This window comes from Pseudorca crassidens, chromosome 2 (assembly GCF_039906515.1).
Source record: "Pseudorca crassidens isolate mPseCra1 chromosome 2, mPseCra1.hap1, whole genome shotgun sequence".
Taxonomy (NCBI): Eukaryota; Metazoa; Chordata; class Mammalia; order Artiodactyla; family Delphinidae; genus Pseudorca; species Pseudorca crassidens.
In genome coordinates, this window is record NC_090297.1 from 124,025,624 (window position 1) to 124,050,258 (window position 24,635).

General features: G+C 36.6%; 1 protein-coding gene across 4 annotated transcripts in view; it reads left to right on the plus strand.

The window, feature by feature from the left end:
- Window positions 1-21,023, plus strand: part of TIPRL (TOR signaling pathway regulator) — a 36,324-nt gene extending 15,301 nt beyond the window's left edge. For all 4 annotated transcript variants that reach the window (XM_067728564.1, XM_067728565.1, XM_067728561.1 and 1 more), the window contains 3 exons: window positions 15,262-15,357; window positions 17,731-17,793; window positions 18,718-21,023. In XM_067728564.1, the coding sequence (XP_067584665.1) occupies window positions 15,262-15,357; window positions 17,731-17,793; window positions 18,718-18,861 (303 nt within the window). In that variant the 3' untranslated portion in view covers window positions 18,862-21,023. The remainder of the gene's footprint in view (window positions 1-15,261; window positions 15,358-17,730; window positions 17,794-18,717) is intronic.
- Window positions 21,024-24,635: the final 3,612 nt, after the last annotated feature.

Below are 24,635 nucleotides of genomic sequence, written 5' to 3' on the forward strand. Positions count from 1 at the left end.
TCTTGTTGGGCCAGGGCTCGAACCCGTGTCCCCTGCATTGGCAGATGCATTCCTAGCCACCAGGGAAGCCCCTGGATGTCATTTTAAAAAGTCACCCATGTGTCAGATTTTCAGTGCCCTGTTAAAATACACTTTAGTCTCCAGCATGGAAGTGGAAAACAGAAATGACAAGTGTTAATTCCTTCTTTTTTTTTTTGTATTCTTTTCTACCAGTGGAGGACAGACTACTTCCATTAACAGTGTTATTGGTGGAAGATGCTAAAAAAGAATAATAAATAGACCCCCTATTTGTTTACTATTAGGTTATAATTGGGTTTCTAACACTTTCCAGAGAAACTTCAACTGAAACTTTTTATTAAATGCCTTATCCTTAAGATCCAGCTAAAATATCACCTCCTCTATAAGGCCTTCCACAGCTCCCCTAGGCAGAGTCAAATATCCCTTTACCATACTCCTATATGGTACTTTTTTTTTTTTTTTTTTTTTTTGCGGTATGCGGGCCTCTCACTGTTATGGCCTCTCTCGTTGTGGAGCACAGGCTCCGGATGCGCAGGCTCAGCGGCCATGGCTCACGGGCCCAGCCGCTCCGCGGCATGTGGGATCTTCCCAGATCGGGGCACGAACCTGTGTCCCCTCATCGGCAGGCGGACTCTCGACCACTGCACCACCAGGGAAGCCCTTTTTACTTTTTTTTTAACCCCTCTATTATAGCACTTATCATAACGACTGCCAAAGACAAGGACCCCAGCATCAAACATTGTTCTTGGAGCACGATTATGGATACTGTGATTTAAATAATAATAAAGAATGAAAACAATAAGTCAAAAGCAGCAATAAGTGTGTTTTAAGCTGAGTTTTTCTGTAGAATCATAGGATTTTGGAATTGTAATGAATTTTTAGAGAATCATTTAGTCTAGCCTCTGTAGATGAGGCCCAAAATGTTAGTTTATCTAAGGTTGTGACACTAATTAGTGACAAAGTTTTCTTTGTACCATCTAACATATATCATTATTCTAGCATTAGATGATTGTTCCTTGTTCACCTATAGTTTTCCCCCAGTTTATCTCTTGTCATTTAGATTTGTTCATTCTCCAGCTCATCCAGTCATGTACCTTTCCACTTGTCTGCCTACCTATGGAATTGACTATGTTGAATGTTCATTATGAGTTTGCATATCTGGATGTGCATTTGTATCCGAGTGGGTAGATAGTCTACAGTGTATACAAGTGAGTAGGTATGTAGGGAGCACTTGTTTTTTGCAGCTGAAGGAGTTGGAGAGGGTATGGGCATAAATGTATTATGTGTGTATCAGAATAAATAGTAAGTCTCAAGCTGAAGCATAACATCATCTTAAAATGCTTTCTTCTTACCTAGTGTAACTCTTAAAAAGTATGTGATAGGGTTCCATTTTAAGAATGCCTGGAAGGATTTCATTAGAATAGTGAATTTCCTTTCTGGGTTGGTTTCTTTCTCAGAATGTAACAGATATTGCTGTAAATAAAATAAATGCCATAATTTCTGGCTTAGAGGCAATAGGGTATGGACAAATGAAGTTCTTTGCTATAGAAGCAAAGATTAGGCTGGTAAATATGGATGTAGGTGAGAAACCAGGAATGTGGTGCCTGGGAATCGAAGGGAGTAGAACTTCTCAAGGTTGGCGTGGAGGTCAGTATGCTGAAAAGAGATCTTAATAAGCTTAGAATGGGATGGGGACTGCTAGACTAAAACATTTGTTTATTGGTTTTAGCAATTAGGATATTGTTCTTCACTGTGGCAAGATCAAGGTAAGTTACATACTTAGGGGGTAAATAAAAGATGTGGAGGTGGAGACAAAGTGTAGATAAAGACCAAACTTTCCTAAAGCTTACTGATATAGGAGGGGAAATAGATATAGCTAAGAGAGAACATGAGGTTGACAGAGGAACGTGTGTGTTTGTGTTTTTAAATATGGGGAAGACTTTAGCATGTTTAGGTACAGGAAGGACTCACTTGTAGACTTGTAGAGAAAGGGGTGAAAATGGCTGGAGTGAGGTTTCTGAGGATGAGTATGGGAGGAAGAGGAAGGCTTTGGGCCTTTGCTGTATGTGAGACTCATTGGAAAAACTCCAGTCTTCTCCTGTGTTTCTCCTTTACTCTCACACTACTATCCCACTCACAACACTTCTGACACCAGATGTGTGAGTTTTTTCCCAGCACCAAGCAATTCTGTGACACCAGTTGGATGTCCTACAATTTAATCCAGTTCTGACATTATCTACGTGGAAATAACGTCAGGTCCCACTCAGTCCCATGAGACTGCCCTCCCTCCAGATGCCAATAGCAGGTAGTAGGTCCCAGGTTACCCACAATCTCTGTTGGACTTGGCTACAAATTGGAGATTCCCATGACATTCTCCTTTTGGATTTGATTATTTGCTAGAACAGATCATAGAACTCAGGGAAACACTTATGTTTACCGGTTTATTAAAGAAAATATTAAAGCAGGGGTCCCCATCCGGGCTGCACGGCAGGAGGTGAGGGGCGGGTGAGTGAGAGAAGCTTCATCTGTATTTACAGCCACTCCCCATTGCTCACATTACCACCTGAGCTCCGCCTCCTGTCAGATCAGCGATGGCATTAGATTCTCATAGGAGCGCGAACCCTACTGTGAACTGCGCACGCAAGGGATCTAGGTTGCACGCTCCTTATGAGAATCTAATGCCTGATGATCTGAGGTGGAGTTGAGATGGTGATGCTAGCGCTGGGGAGTGACTGCAAATACAGATTATCATTAGCAGAGAGGTCTGACTGCCCAGAGACCATAATAAATCAATTGTTTGCAGGCTCATATCAAAACCCTATCAGTGAGTGGCAAGTGAGAACAAGCTCAGGGCTCCCACTGATTCTGCATTATGGTGAGTTGTATAATTATTTCATCATATATTACAATGTAATGATAATAGAAATAAAGTGCATTATAAATGTAATGCGCTTGAATCATCCCCAAACCATCCCCCCGCCCCCCGCACCGGTCCGTGGAAAAATTGTCTTCGACGAAACTGGTCCCTGGTGCCAAAAGGTTGGGGACGGCTGTGTTAAAGAATACGGATGAAGAGATACATAGGGTGAATGAAGTCTGGGAAGGTCCTAAGCCTAGGAGCATCTGTCCCTGTGGAGTAGAGGTGCATTGTCCTTCCAGTATGTGGGTGTGTTCACCAGCCTGGAAGCTCTTTGAATCGCACGCCACTGGGATTTTATGGAGGCTTCTTCACATAGGCATGATCAATTAGTAATTCCATTTCTAGCCCCTCTCCCTTCTCTGGAGAGTGGAGGTGGGCCTGGAAATTCCGAGCTTATAATCATGGCTTGGCCTTTCTGGGTACCAGCTCCCATCCAGGAGCCCACCCAGAGTCACCTCATTGGAACAAAAGCTGCTTGCTTCTAGTGCTCTTATCGGTTAGGGATTTATAAGGGTTTCAGAAGTCCTATTTCAGAAACCAGGGGTAGAGAACAGTGTATGATTCTCTATTATCTCACAGATACCATGCTAGATAATTATCTATATTATCTGATTTAATCCTCCTGAAAATTCTATGCAGTGAATACTTATTCTTATTTTCAGAAATATTAAGTAACTTGCCCTACATCAGTCATACAATGGATACGTTTGTCTCTCTGCCTTTGTTCATAATCTTTTAGGATCTAGATCATCAGTAGAAGGACTAGCCTTAAGAGAGAGAGATGCTTCTTCCATAGTGATAGGAGGAAGGGAGAACAGGATGCAGTTAAGTCAGCCTCTATGCCAGTGATTCCTAAACCTGGAGTTTTATCAGAATTCCTAGGCACATTAGAGATTTAGTTGTTTTTTTAACACTATAGGACAAAGAATAGATACATTGCTTTTATTTGGTGTTTTAACCTTGGCCGGAGGACGGCTAAAAAGTTATTAGAACTGCAAAGTAGTTGATTACGAATGTTTGTTTTTCCAGTTTCCATAATAACTATAAAACACTCTGAAAAATGCTGTTGAAATGTGGAAGATGCTTAAATAAACAAAATAACGTACTTTAGATTCTTGATATTGTTGGATTGAGCCTTTTAGATTCTCTTAATTTATTTAACTGTTTCAGGTTTTAAAGTGTGTTTTCCACCTTCAAATTTCAACCCAGACAACTTTTATTAAAAAATAATCATAATTTCTTTGTGGTACAGTTCCCTAGTGAGAAAGAGTGGATTTAGAGCTCTGTGCACCATGAGGCCTGGGATATTTTGGATTTGCTTCATTGAGTTTATTATGAGTTTTGATAACTTTGTGTGAGTGGCATTACCTATATCTAATTAGGAGATATTTGTTTCAGAAATTAATTTTCTTTTGTATTTCTAAATTAGCTTCTCTCAGCAATGTTTGTTTTTAGGTTAGGATTTTGTGTCTTAACCTACTTTCTTGTTAGGGCTTACAGCTTGTAGGGCTGTGCTCTAACAGAGACTTAAAGAGAAGCTCTTTTTGTGCTAATGTTAGTTTTTAACTTTCAAAGAAAATTAATTTCCTATCTACCAAATACTGGCAGCACTGTGATGTTCTGTAATGGCTTTAACAGCTAGTGGTTAATTCCATGCTGAGTAGAGTCAAGAGTGAACATTGTCTGCCTTCTCCCATGTTTTATTTAGAGTCCAAGTATACTGGGCAGTGACATATCTTTCATCTCTGTGTACAGAGAATTCTACAATGCTTGTACAGAGGTAGCTTTTATTGGACGCGTAGTCCCATAGAATTGTCATATTTTACAGACACAGGGCCCAAGAGATTGTTTCTTTACATCCCTTATCTTTGTAGGTGAAAGAGAAGACTTTGGGTGGTTCAGAAACTTGCTCTAAGTTGGTTGTTCTCAACCTTATCGGACCCATTGCTCCATTTTTTTTTTTTTAACCAAATACTTTAAGCACCCTCTACCTTTTACTAACCTGAAAGAAATTCATAGATAATATAAGCCACCTTCTTTCTAATAAATCAACATAATGTTCTAATTATAAGATAAAAGGGAAATTTAAAAATTGATTTAGAGTAAAATGATAGGAATTTCAATATGTAAATGCATAGTATGACTGTATAAGTAGTCAGATACTTATATTTGCATACTAAATCACTGTGAATGTGACAGCTACAAGTGTAGGCTGACAGATATGCCAGGTATCAGTCAGTGACTCAGATAACACAATCGGGACTGTCATCAGTGATGTAATTTTTCAAAGTGGTGAACAACTCTTAGTGAAGTGTCAAATAAAACAAAGTATAATCTTCCCTTGATTTACAAGGTAATTGCCTTCCTGGAAATTGAGTGAATTTTATATTTATATGTAAAATGGAATTAGGTTCAAATGTCAGATAATTATAAATCAGGTTTTTTTTCACCCACATAAATGCCAGGTGAGATATTTGATGGTTTTGTGGGATGCAGAATTGGACTTTGTTGTAAAGGATCATCCTGGGTACTACAGAACATCTGATGTCTCTGGTCTTTAACTGCTAATTGCTAGTATTGGCTGCTCATCTTTGTGACAACGAAAAACACCCTCAAATTTCCAAACGTCTCCTTGGAGAGAACTACTGCCTTAAAATATACAGCTGAATTGTAGAATTGGGACTAGAACTTGGTCCCTTATTCTTAGTCTCCCCATTGTGCCATGCTGAAACGATACTTCAACTTGCTTCACGTGTTATGTCCAGTATGACTGTTAATAATTAATTTTGAAATCTGAAGAAATGTTGCAAATAAGTCTTTCCAATAATTACAAACAGCACTCTGTCAGTGCTAATGATGTGCTTCTCAATTTGTTGTGATACTAAGTTATCATAAGTCAGGTTCTTCCTCTAGCTCTTCATTACCGTAAGTCTTGCTTTTAAGTCTGTTGTTGTTAACCTGCAGAATACAGTTTGACTCAGAGCCTTTTCTCCATCAAAGAGCTTCTAGCCTCTATTTCATTCAGCCAATAGTTAATGAGCACCTGCTGTGTGCTAGCAACTTTTTTAGGCAATAGGGACACAATGATGAACAAAGCAGGTATTCCCACTGTTGTGGAGCCTACAGCCAAGTGGAGGAGAGAGGCCTTAAGCAAGTAAACACATAAATGAATACGGTTACAGGTATGTTCATTCATTTGTGATGGAGAACTATGAGAGAGAATAACAAGAAATCTCTGTGATTATGAAACAGTAGGAAAGGCCTCCTCGTAGAAGTGACATTTATTCTGAGATCTGAAGGACAAGTAAGCGTTAGCCAGGAGAACAGCTCCAAGTCAGGGAACAGGGTATTGAAAGGTCCTAGGGCAGGAGAGGTTGGCCTGTGGCTGGTGACTCTCCGGGCAGTAAAGCTACTTTGGTTACTGGGTTATCCTTGTTATTTCTTCTTTCTTCATTAACATTGCCCTGTGCTTATCTGGAATTACAAGCAGTTCCCTGAATGTATCTTACTATTTCATGCCCCAGTACTTTTTTTCTTTTTTTGGTACGTACTATTTCCTCTTTCTAGAATTCTTCTTCCCACCCCAGCTTTTCTTTTCATGGTCAGCTCAAAGATTGCCTTCTCTGATTTTCTTCAGCAGGCTTAGCTACTTATTTCTTTGAGTGCTTATTGAACCTTGTGTGTACCTCTGTTATAGCAGCTACCACATCATTTTGTCTGTCTGACTGTTTCCCTCTTTGATAAACTTCTTGAGAATTGAGATTGTATTTCATTTGTATAAATCCAAGACCTACTATAATAAGAACTTGACACTTAGTAGACAATAGTATTTATTTAGTAAATGGTCAAATGTATTCTTTTTTTTTTTTACTAATCCTTCATTATAAAACTTTCAAATATGTTCAAAAGTAGACACAATTCTCTTTTATTTAAACAAAATTTATTGAAGTATAGTTGATGTACAATATTATATAAGTTACAGGTATACACTATAGTGATTCACAATTTTTAAAGGTTATACTCCATTTATAGTTATTATAAAATATTGGCTATATTCCCCATGTTGTACAGTATATCCTTGTAGCTTACTTTATACCTAATAGTTTGTACCTCTTAATACTCTACCCCTGTGTTCCCCCCACCATCCCTTCTCCCCACTGGTAACCACTGGTTTGTTCTCTACATCTGTGAGTCAGCTTCCTTTTTGTTACATTCACTAGTTTGTTGTATTTTTTAAATTCCACATGTAAGTGATATCATATGGCAGTTGTCTTTTTCTGTCTGATTTATTTCACCATACCATAATGGTATGGAGTGCATACCATAATGCACTCCAAGTCCATCCTTGTTGCTGCAAATGGCAAAATTTCATTCTTTTTTATGGCTGAGTAGTACTCCATTGTATATATATTACCATATCTTCTTTATGCAGTCATCTGTTGATGGAAACTTCGGTTGCTTCCATATCTAAGCAATTGTAAACAATGCTGCTATGAACATTGGAGCGCATGTATTTTTTCTTTTTCTTTTTTTATAAAGTTTTTTTGGTGTGGACTATATTTAAAGTCTTTATTGACTTTATTACAATATTGCTTCTGTTTTGTGTTTTGTTTTTTTGGTCGCGAGGCATGTGGGATCTTAGCTCCCCGACCAGGGATCAAACCTGCACCCCCTGCATCGGAAGGCGAAGTCTTAACCACTGGACCACCAGGGAGTTCCCTGGAGTGCATGTATTTTTTCAAATTAGTGTTTTTGGGTTTTTTTGGGTATAAACCCAGGAGTGGAATTGCTGGGTCATATGGTAGTTCTATTTTTAGTTTTTTGAGAAACCTCCATACAGTTTTCCACAGTGGCTACACCAATTTACATTCCCAGCAACAGTGTACGAGTGCTCCCTTTTCTCCTCATTCTTGGCAACATTTGTTATTTGTGTTCTTTTTGATGATAGTCATTCTGACAGGTGTGAGGTGGTATCTCACTGTGGTTTTGATTTGCATTTCCCTGATGATTAGACAGAATTCAGTAATGAATTAATATGTACTTGTCACACACCAATTTATGTCAGTCTTTAAAAAAATTTAATTTTTTTATTGATGTAACAATGATTTATAACATTATATAAGCTTTATGTGGACAACATTGTATTTCTACTTCTGCATACTTTACAACATGCTTATCACCAAAAATTTATTTTTCATTCGTCACCATACAGTTGATTCCCCTTTACCCATTTTGCCCTCCCCCCAACCCCTTCCCCTCTGGTAAGCACTACTCTGTTATCTGTATCTATGTGTTTGTTTTTGTTTGTTTGGTTTATTCACTTACTTTGTTTTTGTTTGTTTATTTTTTATATTACACATATGAGTGAAATCATGCTGTATTTGTCTTTCTCCATCTGACTTATTTTATGTAGCATAATACCCTCAGTGTGCATCATGTTATTGCAGATGGCAAGCTTTCATCTATTTTTATGGCTGAGTAGTATTCCATTCTATATATATACCACATCTTCTTTATCCATTCATCTGTTAATGGGCATTTAAGTTGTTTCCATATCTTGGCTATTGTAAATAATGCTACAGTGAACACGAGGGTGCAGATATCTTTTCAGAGCAGTGTTTTCATATTCTTTAGATGATACCCAGACGTGGGATAGCTGGTTAATATGGTAGTTCTATTCTTAATTTTTTGAGGAATCTCCATACTGTCTTGCATAGTTACTGCACCAATTTAAATTCCCATCAATAGTGTACGACTCTTCCCTTTTCTCCATATCCTTGCCAACAGTTATTTCTTATCTTTTTTATAATACCTATTCTGACAGGTGTGAGGTGATTTCTCATTGTATTGTGGTTTTGATTTGCTTTTCTGTAATAATTAGTGATGTTGAACATCTTTTTATGTGCCTATTGGCCATCTGTATGTCTTCTTGGAAAAATGTCTGTTCATCTCCTCTGCCCATCTTTTAACTGGGTTGTCTGGTTTTTTGGTTGTTGAGTTTTACGAGGTCTTTATATATTTTGAATATTATACCCTTTATCAGATATATTATTTACAAATATCTTCTTCCATTCGATGTCTTTGTTTTATTGATGGTTTCCTTTGCTGTACAGAAGCTTTTTAGTTTGATGTAATCCCATTTGTTTATTTTTACTTTTGTTTCCCTTGCCTGAGGAGACATATCTAGAAAGATATTACTAAGACCAATGTCAAAGAGCATACTGCGTATGTTTTCTTCTAGGAATTTAATGGTTTCAGGTTTTACATTCAAGTCTTTAATCCATTTTGAGTTAATTTTTGTGATGGTGTGAGATAGTACTGTAGTTTCTTTTCTTTTCTTTTTTTTTTTTTGTATGTGACTGTCCAGTTTTCCCAGAACCATTTATTGGCAAGACTGTCCTTTCTCCATTGTTTATTTTTTGCTCCTTAGTCATATATTGTCCATATATGTGTAGGTTTATTTTTGGGCTCTCAGTTCTGTTCCATTGATTCATATATGTGTAAGTTTATTTCTGGGCTCTCAGTTCTGTTCCATTGATTCATATATCTGTTTTTCTGCCAATACCATGCTGTTTTGATTATTATAGCTTTGAAATATAGTTTGAAAAGAGGGAGCATGATACCTCCAGCTTTGTTCTTTTTTCTCAGGATTGCTTTGGCTATTCAGGGTCTTTTGTGGATCCATATAAATTTTAGAATTTTTTGTTCTATTTCTATGAAAAATGTCCTTGGGCTTTTGATAGGGCTTGCATTGAATCTGTAGATTGCTTTATGTAATAAGGACTTTTTTTTTTTTTGCGGTACGCGGGCCTCTCACTGTTGTGGCCTCTCCCATTGTGGAGCACAGGCTCCGGACGCACAGGCTCAGCGGCCATGGCTCACGGGCCTAGCTGCTCTGTGGCATGTGGGATCTTCCCGGACTGGGGCATGAACCCGTGTCCCCTGCATCGGCAGGTGGACTCTCAACCACTGAGCCACCAGGGAAGCCCTGTAATAAGGAAATTTTGACAAGTTGTATTTTATTCTTTTTGTTGTGATTGTAAATGGGATTGTTTTCTTAATTTCTCTGCCAGCTCATTATTAGCACATAGAAATGCAACAGATTTTTGTATATTGAACACAGCAACTTTGCTGTGTTCATTTATTATTTCTAATAGTTTTTTTGTGTGTGTGTGTGTATGTAGTCTTTAGAGTTTTCTGTATATAAAATCATGTCAACTGCAGATAGTGACAGTTTTACTTTTTGTCTTTCCAATTTGGATGCCTTTTATTTATTTTTCTTGCCTAATTGCTCTGGCTAGGACTTCCAGTACTATGTTGAATAAGAATGGTGAGAGTGGGTATCCTTGTTTTTTCCTGATCTTAGAGGGATAGCTTTCAATTTTTCACCATTGAGTATGATGTTAACTGTGGGTTTGTCATATATGGCTTTTCTTATGTTGAGGTACGTCCCTTTGCTATCCACTTTTTTGAGAGTTTTTTTTTTTTTTAACCATAAATGGGTGTTGAATCTTGTCAAATACTTTTTCTGCATCTATTGAGATGATCATATGGTTTTTTCCTTCATTCTGTTAATATGGTGTATCACATTGATTGATTTGCATATATTGAACCATCCTTGCATCCCTGGAATAAATCCCACTTGATCATGGTGTATGATCCTTTTGCTGTATTGTTGATTTCATTTTGCTAATATTTTGATGAGGATTTTTTCATTTATGTTTATCAGAGTTATTGGCCTGTAATTTTCTTTCTTTGTAGTGTCTTTGTCTGGTTTTGGTATCAGCATGATGTTGACCTTGAAAAATGAGTTAGGAAGTGTTCCCTTCTTTTCAGTTTTTTGGAATAGTTTGAGAAGGATAGATATTAAATCTTCTTTGAATTTTTTTTTTTTTTTTTTTTTGCGGTACGCAGGCCTCTCACTGTTGTGGCCTCTCCTGTTGCGGAGCACAGGCTCCGGACGCGCAGGCTCAGCAGCCGTGGCTCATGGGCCTAGCCGCTCCGTGGCATGTGGGGTCTTCCTGGACCAGGGCACGAACCCGTGTCCCTTGCATTGGCAGGTGGACTCTCAACCACTGCGCCCCAGGGAAGCCCCTTCTTTGAATATTTGATAGAATTTAGCTGTGAAGTTGTCTCGTCCTGGACATTTTGTTTTTTGGGAGCTTTTTGATTACTCTTTCCATCTCTGTACTAGTGACTGGTCTATTCACATTTTCTATTTCTTCACGATTCAGTCTTGGAAGTTTGTATGATTCTAAAAATTTGTCTATTTCTTTTAGGTGTCCTATTTGTTAGTGTATAGCTGTTCATAATATTCTGTTATAATCCTTTGTATTTTTGTGGTGTCCATTGTTATTTCTCCTCTTTCGTTCATCAGGGCCTTCTCTTTCTTTTTCTTAGTGAGTCTAGCTAACGGTTTGTCAATTTTGTTTGTCTTTTCAAAGAACCAGCTCCTAGTTTCATTGATCTTTTCTATTATCTTTTTAGTTTTTATTTCATTTATTTCTGCTCTGCTCTTTATTACTTCCTTCCGTCTACAGCCATACCACCCTGAATGTGCCCAATCTTGTCTCTATTACTTCCTTCCTTCTACTAACTCTGGGCTTTATTTGTTTTTCTTTTTCTAGCTCCTTTAGGTGTAAGGTTAGATTGCTGAGATTTTTCTTGTTTCTTGAGGTAGGTCTGTATTGCTATAAATTTCCCTCTTAGTACTACTTTTGCTGTATCCTGTAGATCTTGGTATGTTGTATTTTCATTTTTATTTGTCTTCAGGTAATTTTTGATTTCTCCTTTGATTTCTTCATTGATCTAATAGTAATATTTCAGTAGTATGTTGTTCAGTCTATACATATTTGTGATTTTTCCAGTTTTATTCTTATAGTTGATTTGTAGTTTCATTCTGTTGTGGTTGGAAAAGATGCTTGATTTGTCTTCTTAAATTTATTGAGACTTGTTTTGTGTCCCAACGTATGTTCTATCCTTGAGAAAATTCCATGTGTACTTGAGAAGAATGTGTATTCTGCTGCATTTGGATGGAGTGTTCTGTACAATTCTATCAAATCCATCTAGTCTAATGTTTTATTTAAGGCCGCTAATAGTAGGGGTGTTAAAGTCCCCTGCTATTATTAGTGTTGCTGCCAATTTCTCCCTTTAGGTCTGTTAATTGTTTCATATATTTTGGTACTTATCTGTTAGGTACATACATGTTAATCACCGTTATATCTTCTTGATGAATTGTCCACTTTATGGTTAGATACTGTCCATTTTTGTCTCCTGTTGACCTTTTTGGCTTGAAGTCTATTTTGTCTGATATGAGCATGGATACCTCTGCTTTCTTTTGGCTCTGTTTGCATCGACTATCTTCCATTCCTTTACTTTTAGCCTGTATATCTCTTTAGAGCTAAGTGGTGTCTCCTGGAGGCAGCATATAGTTGGGTCTTGTTTTTTAACCCATCTAGCCACTCTCTGTCATTCAATTGGTGAATTCAATCCATTTACATTTAGTGTGATTATTGATAGATGAGGATTTAGTCCTGCCACTTTATCTTTTGTGTTCTGGTTGCTCTATATTTCTATTGTTTTTCCCTGTGTTTCTGTTTGCCATTTTGTGTTGGTGATTCTCTATTAAACCTTTCTCAAATTCCTCTTCTTTCTGTTCTGTATCTCTGCTCTATGTTTATGTTTTGTGGTTACCCTGAGGTTTTTATTAAACCTCTCCTAGAGAAAATAGTCCTTTTCCTGCCGATAGCATCTCACCTTCTTTTACCTGTATAAATTCTGTCCTTTTCCTCTTCCCTTTTTATGTTTTTGTTGTCTCAAATTATCCTTTTTCATGTTGTGAGTTTGTTACCAAACTGAGATAGCGATAGTTATTTTTCTGCTTTCTTTACAACCTATTCTGATAAACAGTTGCAATTCTCTGGTTCTGTCTATTTATCACCTTGCTCAAAGTTTTGTGTATTTTTGCTGTTTTGTTTCTAGTAAAAGAGCTCCTTTTAACATCTCTTATAAGGCAGGTTCATCTAGTGTTGATGAACTTCCTCATCATTTGTTTGTCTGGGAAAGTATTTCTCCTTTATATCTGAATGACAACTTTGCTGGATAGAGTATTCTTGGGTGACAATTTTTGTCTTTCAATATTTTGAGAATGTCATTCCACTCCCTATTGGCATGTAGGGTTTCTGCTGAGAGATCTGCTGATAGCCTAATGGGAGATCCTTTGTAGTTACTATCCTTTTTTCCATGGCTGTCTTTAAAATTCTGTCTTTGTCATTGACTTTCAACAGTTTTAATATTATGTCTTGGAGAAGGTCTTTTGCATTGAGGTGGTTAGGTGTTCTCTGAGCTTCATGGACTTGTATGTCCAGTTACTTCTCCAGGTTTGGGAAGTTCTCTGCTGTTCTTTCTTTAAATAATCTCTCTGCTCCCTTCTCCATCTCTTCTTCTTTTAAGATACCCATTATCCAGTTCCTAAAAGAATCACAGAGCTCTTGTAGAATTTTCTCATTTTTAAAATATCTTATTTCTCTTTCCTTTTCTACTTGTATCATCTCTAGATTTCTACCATTGAGCTCACTAATACGCTCTTCCATATGCTGTGCTCTATTTCCAGTGTCTTCTAATGCATTCTTCATGTTGTTTATTGAGTTCTTCAGCTCCAGAACTTCTGTTTGGTCTTTTAGAGTTTCAGTCTTCTTGGTAAAGTATTCCTTCTGCTCATTAATTTTATTTCTGAGCTCATTAAACTGCCTGTCTGAGTTTTCTTGTATCTCGTTCAGTTTCTTCATGATAGCTACTTTGAATTCTCTATCACTTAGATTGAAATATTCTGTGACTTTTAAGTTTGGTTTCTGGAGATTTGTCATTTTCTTTTTGTCGTATAGTATTACTGTGGTTCTTCATGGTGCTTAATGAAATGTTCCTCTGCTTGTGCATTTGAAGTTAAATGACAGGTTAGAAGTGAGAGTGCTTTCTTTTGTTTTTTGGTAGGTGGTGCTGTAACACAAGCTTTTGGTTTCTCTTATCTGTGCTACCTCTGGTTATTTTTGAGAATTGGCACTTTCCAGCCCCCACTGTCTTTGTAAGAGGTGTGGCTCCATGCCTTCTTTGTCACTTCTTGTGCCTCTGGGGTAGTTGCTGCTTTGCTTCTGCCGGAGCTGCTATGTCATGAGGATGGTAGGCTCTTCCCTTGTGTCTGGGATCCCCTGAGACACAGGCTCTGCGGGAAGAGGAGGATAATTGGAGGGGAGCAGGGTTGTGCAGGCTCCTCCACCATGTTGAATGTCATAAGGGTTCTGCTACTGTGGATGGGGGGCCAGGGCTGTGGGAGGGACAGGGTCCCAGGCCCCACTGCCACTGCTTCCCAGTTACCTGTGGCCACGGGCACTCCCACAGTTGGGAGACCAAAGTCATGTGTGCTGGTTCTCCTGCTGCTACTGGGTTTTCTGGAGCTGTGGGCTCATCCGTCTCGGTCATAGGGCTGGGATTGCAGGCACCGACTTCACTGTTCCCTTGGTTCCGCCTCCTCCATGTGTTCCAGTCCACCCACCTTTAGATATACAGATGTGTGGAATTCTCCAGTGTCCTGTTGAGTTGGGCAGAGGTATACTTTTGTTGAGTTGTGGATGTTTTGCAGGCTGTAGATTGAAGGGGAGAAACAGGGGTAGCCGTGTTTCTGACAGCACTCCCATGAGGGATATTCTTTTGAAAGACCTGAAGACCCCACACCTCATCCATCCCCTCCCTCCCTGCCACCAGGACCCACTCTCCACTAACTCTGACTTTCTTCAGTGGTAATACTTGGAAAATAGAAATACATGGATGTGACACAGATCAAAGATGTTAAGAACGTGTTATAATGATCTCATAAACCAGACTTTGGCAGTATGAAATAGTACTTAATTGGTTGCACTGAATTAGAGCATACCATTAAAGCCCTCTTGTCTTTATGTAAAGTTAATAAAAGATGAGTAGCAGCAAAGAACTAGGTTGTTCTTTCATTTTGATGTTACTGGTATTGACATTTACTATAAGTACAATTATTTTTTTCACATTATTTAGGTGAGTTTTAAATCTTTTTAATCTCATTATCTTTTGACCTAGAAAAAATATTTTTCTATTGTAGGAAACTGAAACCAGTATGTTACGTAGTATAAACAAGGTTTTGAGCCTTGGTTGGCGCTAGGGCAAAGAACCTCTAGTTCAGAGAGTTTTATATAGGGCTAATTCAGCCTTCCTCCGATGTCTTAAAAATGTTTTTTCTTTCAGCAAAGTAATAAAATATTTAATTTTCATAAAACACTTTTTACGTTTTTCTTTTCCAGAGAGTGATGCCTTCTAGCTTTTTCTTGCTGTTGCGGTTTTTCTTGAGAATTGATGGGGTGCTTATTAGGATGAATGACACGAGACTTTACCATGAGGTATCTATTCTCATTTAATGAAAGTACTAATTGACGTTGAGCTTGTTCATGTTGTTACGTTGTCAGTCTGACAGTTTGAAATTCAGTAGTGCTTTATATTATATGGCTATTTGTCTAACCTTTAAGATTGGGTGTGTCATATTCACTGTTGACTGCACAGTTATCGAAACATTAAATCTTCTTTTCCAAAAGTTCTATGAGTTGAACATGTTTTCCAAAAGACACTCCCTGGTAAAGGGGAGTCTGATGCTTTTTAAAAACCTCTTAAACTTAATCTCTTTAAGAAAACTGTCCCTTAACTCTTACATTTTTGTAGTATGTGTTGTTTATGTAATGTCCTGATATTAGAAATACCAATCTCATGGCCTCCAGAAATTTGTATTATACAATTATTTTGATAGTTGTTTTAATATTTGAAAGCTCTGTGCTCCATTTCAAGGAACTGTTAACATATGAAGTTTTTAAAAAAATAAGTGAAGAAACTAGGGGGGAGGCTTAAATTGAGTCATGAAAATTCTTCTTGTAGCTTTATAGCAGCCTATCCTTTTTGAATGAATTTTTAATGTCATATTTGTGATCACATAGAATGACGAATGAAAGAAGAAACCAGCACTATCAGTCAGGGTAATCGTAGTAATAGTTAACTCTCCTAACAACCCTATGAAATAGATGCTATTATTATCTCTGTTTTACAGCTGAGGCAACTAAGGCAAAGAGAGATTAAGGAACTTGCCCAAGTTATACAGTTAATAGGTGGCAGAACTGGAATTTAAGCCCAGTAGGATGTGATTGGATTGGTATTTTCCTAAATCCTGCACTTTCTTTTTCTTTTGAAATAACATGGTCACTGTGATGGATCTTTTTCTTTTTAAAAGTAATAGTAAAGTACTAAAAATAAGCTATACTTTACTCCCTCAGAAAAAATGAAATCTAAATTTTTAGAAATGCTTATACTTTAACTCAACGATATTGATTTTTTTTTCAGAATTTATCCTCAAAAGATTCTTACATACAGTAACCCACAAATATTAATCAGGCAGCTGTATAGAGTTGTATATATAAAATATTCATGGCAATGCTATTGTTTATAATAGCTAAAAGGAAAGAAGGAAGGCGCTATAATGCCCATTGAATGAGCATTGGTTAAATGGCCATTTATATCCTGTTGGCCTACAACAAATAGACTGCCAGATATTTCTCCAGCAGAGTTGGAATTATTCGGGATCAGCAGAAAATTGCAATTCAGGTCTGTAACCATGGTGAGCCATGTGCAAGTCCCCACACGGCAAGGGAAGGAGAATGCTTTTATAGAGAGGAAAAGGAAAATGGGAGTGCTACAGTAAACAGAGAATCCATGACTTTCCATTGGTTGAGTCCTTGCCAGGAAATAAGAGGAGTCTTTCTTTTTTCTGTTGGGCTCTGCTATGATTGCTGGGTATGAGAGCTCCCCATTCTAGTCTCCCAAATCTATTTAATTGAGGTTTCTGTTTATTAATTTTTTACAGTCCATATAGTAGAAAAATATGCAACCATTAAAATTAATGGCAGAAAGTTGTTTAACTGATTTGGAAAGATGCGCATATTAATGTTGACTTTTAAGATGCAAGTATGAATCTATATGAGATTTTATGTAGAGATTTCTAAATGTTAAGGATAGTGTTATCTGTGGAGATTGTGATTGCTGATGATTTATACTCTATACGTTTATAGTATTTGATTTTTTTTTAACAATGAGCATTAATCTGTTTTGTTGATATAAAAGATTGAAACTTTAAGGGAGCATAATCTTGTGATTTTTCTTTTATTAAATAATGTTTTACCAAAAAAACAAATTGTAATAAATTGCTTTCTAAAACCTCATTTTAAAAAGTCTTAAATGGGAAAACTGAAGTACCAAAAAAGTGGCTGTAAATAAACAATTTGATAAGAATTTATTAGAAATGGGAAAGAATAAAACTTGTTTAAACTTTTTTGGGGAGGAACATAAAAGTAGCCACAGTTATGTAGGTAGATGGTAATATAGCTTAAGGAAAAGATGTAGTTCCAAACTTGAAGTAATATTAAAATCTCTTGCATATCTCATTTACAAACATACACATTTTCTTTCAAAGTAAAACCTTTGCTTGTGTTTTTCTTACATGATAATTATTAAATCTGTTTACATATGCGTATCAGATATTAATGTGATTTACAGAGATTGGAATTCAGAATTCAGAATTCTTGAATTAGTTATCTCACTGTAGAATTAGATGTTCTTATCAGACTTAATGGTACTTTCACAACCTGTTCTAAAATGTGGGCAGTTCTGTTTAATAGGATTTTGTTAATCAATATAAATAAATTTATTGCAATTTTTTTGATTTTTAAACATAGGCTGACAAGACCTACATGTTACGAGAATATACATCACGAGAGAGCAAAATTGCTAATTTAATGGTACAGTATTTAAATATCAGTTTTTAGAAGTTAAATTTTAATGTTTTATTTTAAGTATGGTATTCCCCCATGCCCCACCCATCCACCAAATCTACATCCCTAAATCCATTCATTTACCTAATAGGGCTCTATAGGAGAAATCCTATTGGAGTGTATTTTTTCTGGAACTTACCTCAATTACAGTTAGAGTGTTAGGTACCTTAACCATCGTCCAATCCAATTTCCACATTTTATTTTGGAAAAACTGAGACCCAGAGGTGTGACTCCAAGTCACATAGCTAGTTGGTGGTGGAGCTGCAATAGGATGTTCTTTCCATGACTTACTTTTGGGGGCATAATCTCCCCTGCTTTTTTTTGCTCCCCTGGGACTTGTAAAGGGTTTCTACAAGTCTATAGCATTTGATAATGGGTTGTTTAAAAATTGATACCTTCCTGCTAACTTGATTTTTTTATTCACTCTTAATGTTTATTTCTGTCTATATATAGAATATACATAGGTTAGAAAAGTTACATAGGGTCTCTTGTAGACCACATATTGGCATCTAACTGAAGGCTAGTGCTTTCAAGGTACAAAAATAACAGGAAAAAGGGATTAGATTAAGATGTATTAAATTCTTAGAACATTTATGGGAGCATTATAAATGATATATTCCTATGATCTTTGAGGAAACCATCTAGTAACAGAGCTGAGTCAGTAACAAGAGATACCTGATATTATTAGGAACACCTGATGATGTGCGCGCGCGCGCGCGCGCTCTCTCTCTCTCTCTCTCTCTCTCTCTCTCTCTCTCTATCTATATATATATATATATATGGCATCTCATTTTAAAATTAGCATGCTTTAGGAATGCTTGAACGAAAGCATTTTCAAAACTATCAGTGCAGTAATTTAATATATGCTAATATGATTTATGTATTTCCTAGCATGTTTCACCTTCCCTCTTCACGGAACCTAATGAAATATCACAGTATTTGCCGATAAAGGAGGCAGTTTGTGAGAAGCTAATATTTCCAGAAAGAATTGATCCTAACCCTGCAGACTCAAAAGAATGTACACCTGTGGAATAGAATTTATTACAACATATACTGACCGTGGAATCCGACTGGAGACCTTGGGGCTATTTGGAGGGGGTATTTTTATTATGAGAATTAATTGCCTTGTCTATGTGCAGATTTTCTGTAGCCTTAAAGGAAAAATAAATAAATAAAAGAGTGTCGCAGGCAGTTTCCACTCAACTGCTGTTGTACTCTCTGTCTTCAAATTCATATTCCAGAAATTTATATCTTCTGGAGTTAAATTCAGATTTCTAAATTGTCACAAAGTGGGGTCTCACCAGTAGGGGGTGATGTGTGTATCTCTCAGAAGCAGTGGCCATAACGTGTATCTATCATGAAACACTATCTTCTACCACGAGGAAGTTACTTTAAATCAGTGAATCGTAACACCTTTTGACTTTCATATGATTCCTAATTGTTCACGTTGATGTAGTGGCTCTTTACCTTGGGTTTTTTGATGTTTATTCACACTTCTGGAGAGTCATGACTTGCCTCCTAGGAAATTGATCTCAAATGATCTGTACCCAGAAATTAAAAAAAAAATTACCCTCCTAAATTTTAATTGGCTTTTGAAGTTTAAAGAACGTTTCAGACATAGAAACAAATAAACTAGGTTTTTGGAGAACTTAAGGTGTTATGTCCATGGAAACACACAATCATGGTTTGCCACTGACAGGATGTCAGAGCTGTCTCTCCTCCATCTTTAGGTGCTTTTTCTTATGTGTGGTTCTATTTGTACTGACGTTTTTTACTTCCAGCTTCCACGCACCCTCAGAGTGAATAAATCTTTTGGATATTGAATTTGATATTGGTCCTAAAAGGTTTGAAGTGTTAATATGGATTGTTTTAAGCAAAAATTACATCAGCCTCTGAAGCAACCAGATTAATTTTCTGCTTAAAATATTTGAAGGGTAGCTGTGGAGGAGGAAGGGGCTTATTTTAAAATCTAAAAGCCAGTTTTTCCTTTTTTAAATTCATGTTTTTGGGAATTCCCTGGCAGTCCAATGGTTAGGACTCCACGCTTTCACTGCCAAGGGCCTGGGTTCAATCCCTGGTCAAGGACCTAAGATCCAGCAAGCCGTGCAGCATGGCCAAAAAAAAAAAAGATTCATGTTTTTAACATTACAGGGAATCCAATAAAGTGTAATTAATTAGTACAAGATCTAGGTAGTACAGAAAGTTTACAAAAGTAAATTTGAAATCCATTTGGTTATTTTGATGGTGACCCTTTAAACATTTTATATTCTTTTCTGCCTTTTAAAATGGTCTCCTTTTAAAATGATAGCAAGTGGTTATAAAGCACCAAGTAAGAAATTACTTTAAATGGATTTAAAAAAATATTTTATTTAAAGGGCAGGGGAAAAGAATTACCCCCTTTTTTTCTTGTTTGAAACAGCTATTGTACATATTTCCACTTGATACATAAATCATTAAAGAAGAATATTTAATTGTAAGTATTAGCAAAACTCTTCAGGTATTAGCCTGAAGATAAATTTTAGTGAAACAAATACAGTTGGATATTCATCATTACTCAGACTCTGGTGTGTTGTTGTGTATATTGTTTTTTTAGCTAATTTTATTAGCTAAATTTGGTCACAAATGATTTGGGTATTTGTTTGCTCTCTGCTACATCACCTTCAAGGGATAGGAAATCAGGATTTTGTTGGCTTTGAGAAAATACATGGCATGTTCACTGTATGTTAAGTATACCGGTACTTAATGTTTTCCCTTAGGACAGAAAAGTGTATATATTGTACTCTGCTTTCTGTTTATTTTATTTGCCATGCAGATTTGAACAGAACAGACTCTTTAGTCATACAAATTATTAAAAAATGAAAAACTGTAATAATATTTATTAGTTGAATTAGAGGTTTCTGGGCAGCATCATATTACACATATATTTTTAACTTGATTCAGATGTCTTAGTCCCTGAGTCAGTCTTAAATTACTTATTTTGAGAATCCGTTGTTAAAAATTGTAGAATTGACTGTTTTATAGAAGAAGGTGGGAGGTGGATAGGATGAGTGTACTTTTGAAAGCTTCATTAGTTTATTCCTGTGGAGAATGCCAAGAAAACTTATATTTGCCCATTGCTAAACAAGACATATACCATTTTATATTTATTTGTTCCAAGTGTCTTTTTGTAAGAGGAGAATAAACAATAAGTAATTACCCATCTGTGTTTTGCTATTTCATTTAATTTCGTTTTTCTTGAAGCTTAATTAAAAAATGGTTTGGTATACCTTTCTTGTTTGTGCTTTATGTTTTGAACTTGGTCAACATTATAGCCAGATTCTCCAGACAGATTATAAATGAAAATCTAACAGATAGTCCAGAATATAATCCTCCAGTTTAGCTACTGGGCTCTTGTTCTTCCTCTCTCTCTGTCCCCTAGTGTGGGTTGGCCAAAAAGTTCATTTGGGTTTTTCCGTAACATCTTATGGAAAAACCCAAATGAAATTTTTGGCCAACCCAGTACTTCTGTGGATGTTTTAATTAGCCATTGTTTTCTCTATGATAGGTTAATGCTTTCTGTTTTTGAAAATATAAATACTTGTGGTATGTATCATTCCATTTAGTTTTAAGTACTGTCCAATATGGTGCTAGGTACAGGGGTTACAGTAATGAAGAGATGATTCAGTTGGCCCTCCGTATCCTCAGTTTCTGCATCTGCGGATTCAACCAATCATGGATTGAAATATTGAAAAAAAAAATTCCATGGGGCTTCCCTGGTGGTCCAGTGGTTAAGACTCCGTGCTCCCAATACAAGGGGCACAGGTTCAATCCCTGGTAGGGGAACTAAGATCCTGCATGCCCCGCGGCGTGGCAAAAAAAAAAAAAAAAAAAAAAAAAAATTCCAAAAAGCAAAACTTGAATTTGCGGTGTACCCGGCAGCTATTTACATAGCATTTACATTGTATTTACACCTATCTGCATAGCCTTTACGTTTTATTAGGTATTGTAAGTAATTTAGAGATGATTTAAAGTATATGGGAGGATGTGTGTAGGTTATATGCAAATACATCATCTTATATAAGGGACTTGAGTATCCTCAGATTTTGGTGGGGGGAGGGGACTGGAGTCAATCCTCTGTGGATACTGAGGGATGACTGTATTATATGTCTTCATGGAGTTAAAGTCTAATGGAGGAGACAAAGTAAAAATAATTACAAATTTTAGTAATTGCAATGACAGAAATAATACTGACTTTAAAGAGAATAACAAAATCACCTTTGGTAGAAGTAGAGTTCTACCTGGAAAAGCATGTATAAAGCCTCAAGAGAATGTCACTCCTAACTTACCCAGGAGAAAAATCTGGGTAATCTATACAATTACAGTTTTTCTTGAGCATATCAGACAGCTGAGGTTGCAAAGCAAAGTAAACTAAATCCCAAAGAGTGATAAGCCCTCCAACAAGAGGTGGAAACTACCAATCATTTCATCTTAGAGCATGAGAGAAACAGGTGGCCACTGTACGTACAAGCAGGTAAGAAAAAAATTAACTAAAATTTTAATAAATTCTGAAAGGCTTACTATGGGCTAGTTGTCAGTTTGGAAGAGCTGAGAGTCTCAAGTAAGAGGACTTCATACACTCACACAGGTTCTTTCCCAGGGGCCTACCCCAGTGCTCACAAGAAACACTGGGGCAGGGCAGGGGACCAGAAAGTCCCTGTCAGTGGTTCAAGCATGCAGGAGGTAATTGGCTCCTGCTTAGGGATAGGTATGAAACCCTGCCCATTTGTCCTAGACCCCTCTTTTGAAGGATGCAAAAGACTTAAGCTGCTGGGGGAAGAGCAACAAATATCACCCCCCAGGACCCCAGCAAAATCCATTATTTCTGGGGGAGGAATAAAAGCAAAACCCATCTGCTTCTGGGAGGAGGAATAGGAAATGCTCTGCCTTCAGGCCACGAAGAACCATTACTGCTGGAGAAGGAGTATAAGCAAGTAACCTCTGACCTTGGAGGAGGAACAGAAAAACCTGGGCCCAGGATACTATATGGATAGCAAAAAGAGAAGTCTACCACTGGGAGATGGGCATGAAATTCACACAACAGTAGAATGCACATTGTTTTCAAGTGCATCTAGAACGTTCACCAAGATAGAGAATATTCTAGGCCATAAAACCTCAATAAATAAAACACTTGAAATCTTGTGAATTATGTTCTCTGACCATAACAGAATTAAACTAGTAAAAACCAGTAACAGATATCTGGAAAATACCCAAATAACCTCTGATGAGAGAAAGAAGTAAAGGGAGACAAATACCATGATCATAGAATGAAAGACTCAAGATGTTAATATGCCAGTTCTCCCCAGATTGGCCTACAGAATCAATGTAATCCCATTCAAAATCCTAGGCGGCTTTTTCATTAGACATTTTTTAAGATGATTCTAATATGTGTGGAAATCCAAAGAATCTAGAACAGCCAAAACAATTTTGGAAAAGAATAAAGTTGGAGCACTCAGATTACCTGATTTCAACATTTAGAGCTACAATAGTCAAGACCACATGACAATTGTTTTAGCATAGACATACAGATGAATGGAACAGAATAGTAAGAAAGAGACCTAAAGATCTACCTTGAACAAAAATGCCAAGGTAATTCAGTGGAGAAACGTTAGTCTTTTTTTTTTTAACATTAAGAATATTTTTATTGAAGTATAGTTGATTTACTATGTTGTGTTAGTTCAAGGTGTACAGCAAAGTGATTCAGTTATATATGTATGTATATATATACACATACATACATATATACTTTTTTAGATTTTTTACCCTTATATTGTATACTCAATATACAAAATATTGAGTATAGTTCTCTGTGCTATACAGTAGGTCCTTGTTTATTTTATATGAAATTATAGTCTTTTCAACAAATGCACTGGAACAATTAGACATCCAAATGCAAAAAAAATTTTTTTTTGAACCTTATTTCACACCATGTACAAATATTAAATCATAGACCTCAATGTAAAACCTAAAATGAAGAAAGTTGTGGAGGTAAACAAAGATCTTAGGTTTAGACTTTAGGTTTCTTCAATAAACACAAAAAGCATTAGTGACTTTATGTTTCGTCAATAAAACACAAAAAGCATTGAACATAAAGAAAAAAATGATAAAATGGCCTTCATTAAAATGAAAAACTACTCTTTGAAAGATACTGTTAAGGATATCAGTGGATAACCCACATACTGGAAGAAAATATTTGTAAGATATGTATTTGATAAAGGACTTATATCCAGAATATATAAAGAACTCAACTCAATAATAAGACAATCCAATTTTTAAAGTTGTGGATGGTAAATAAGCATATGAAAAGATGCTAAAAAGAAAAAAAAATGCTAAAAATTCATCAGTTATTAGGCAAATACAAATGAAAACTTCAATGAGATATGACTACACCTATTATAATAGCTAAACTTTTAATATCTGACAATACCAATTGGCAGTGAAGATGTGAAACAGCTGCAATCTCACACACACATTGCCAGGGAGAATGTGAAATGGTTCAACCACTTTGGAAAACAGTTCGGCAGTTTCTTTCACTTACCATTCAACCCAATAATCCTAGAGAAATAAAATGCGTCAACACAAAGACCTATGTACAAATGTTTGTAACAACTTTATTAATAATTGCTAAAAACTGGAAACAATCCAAATGTCCAGATAAACAAATTATGGTGTATCTTTACTGCTCAGCAATAAAATGGAACTAACTACTAATACATGCAACTACATGGGTGAATCTCAAAACCATTATGCTAAGTGAAAGCAGCCAGGCGTGA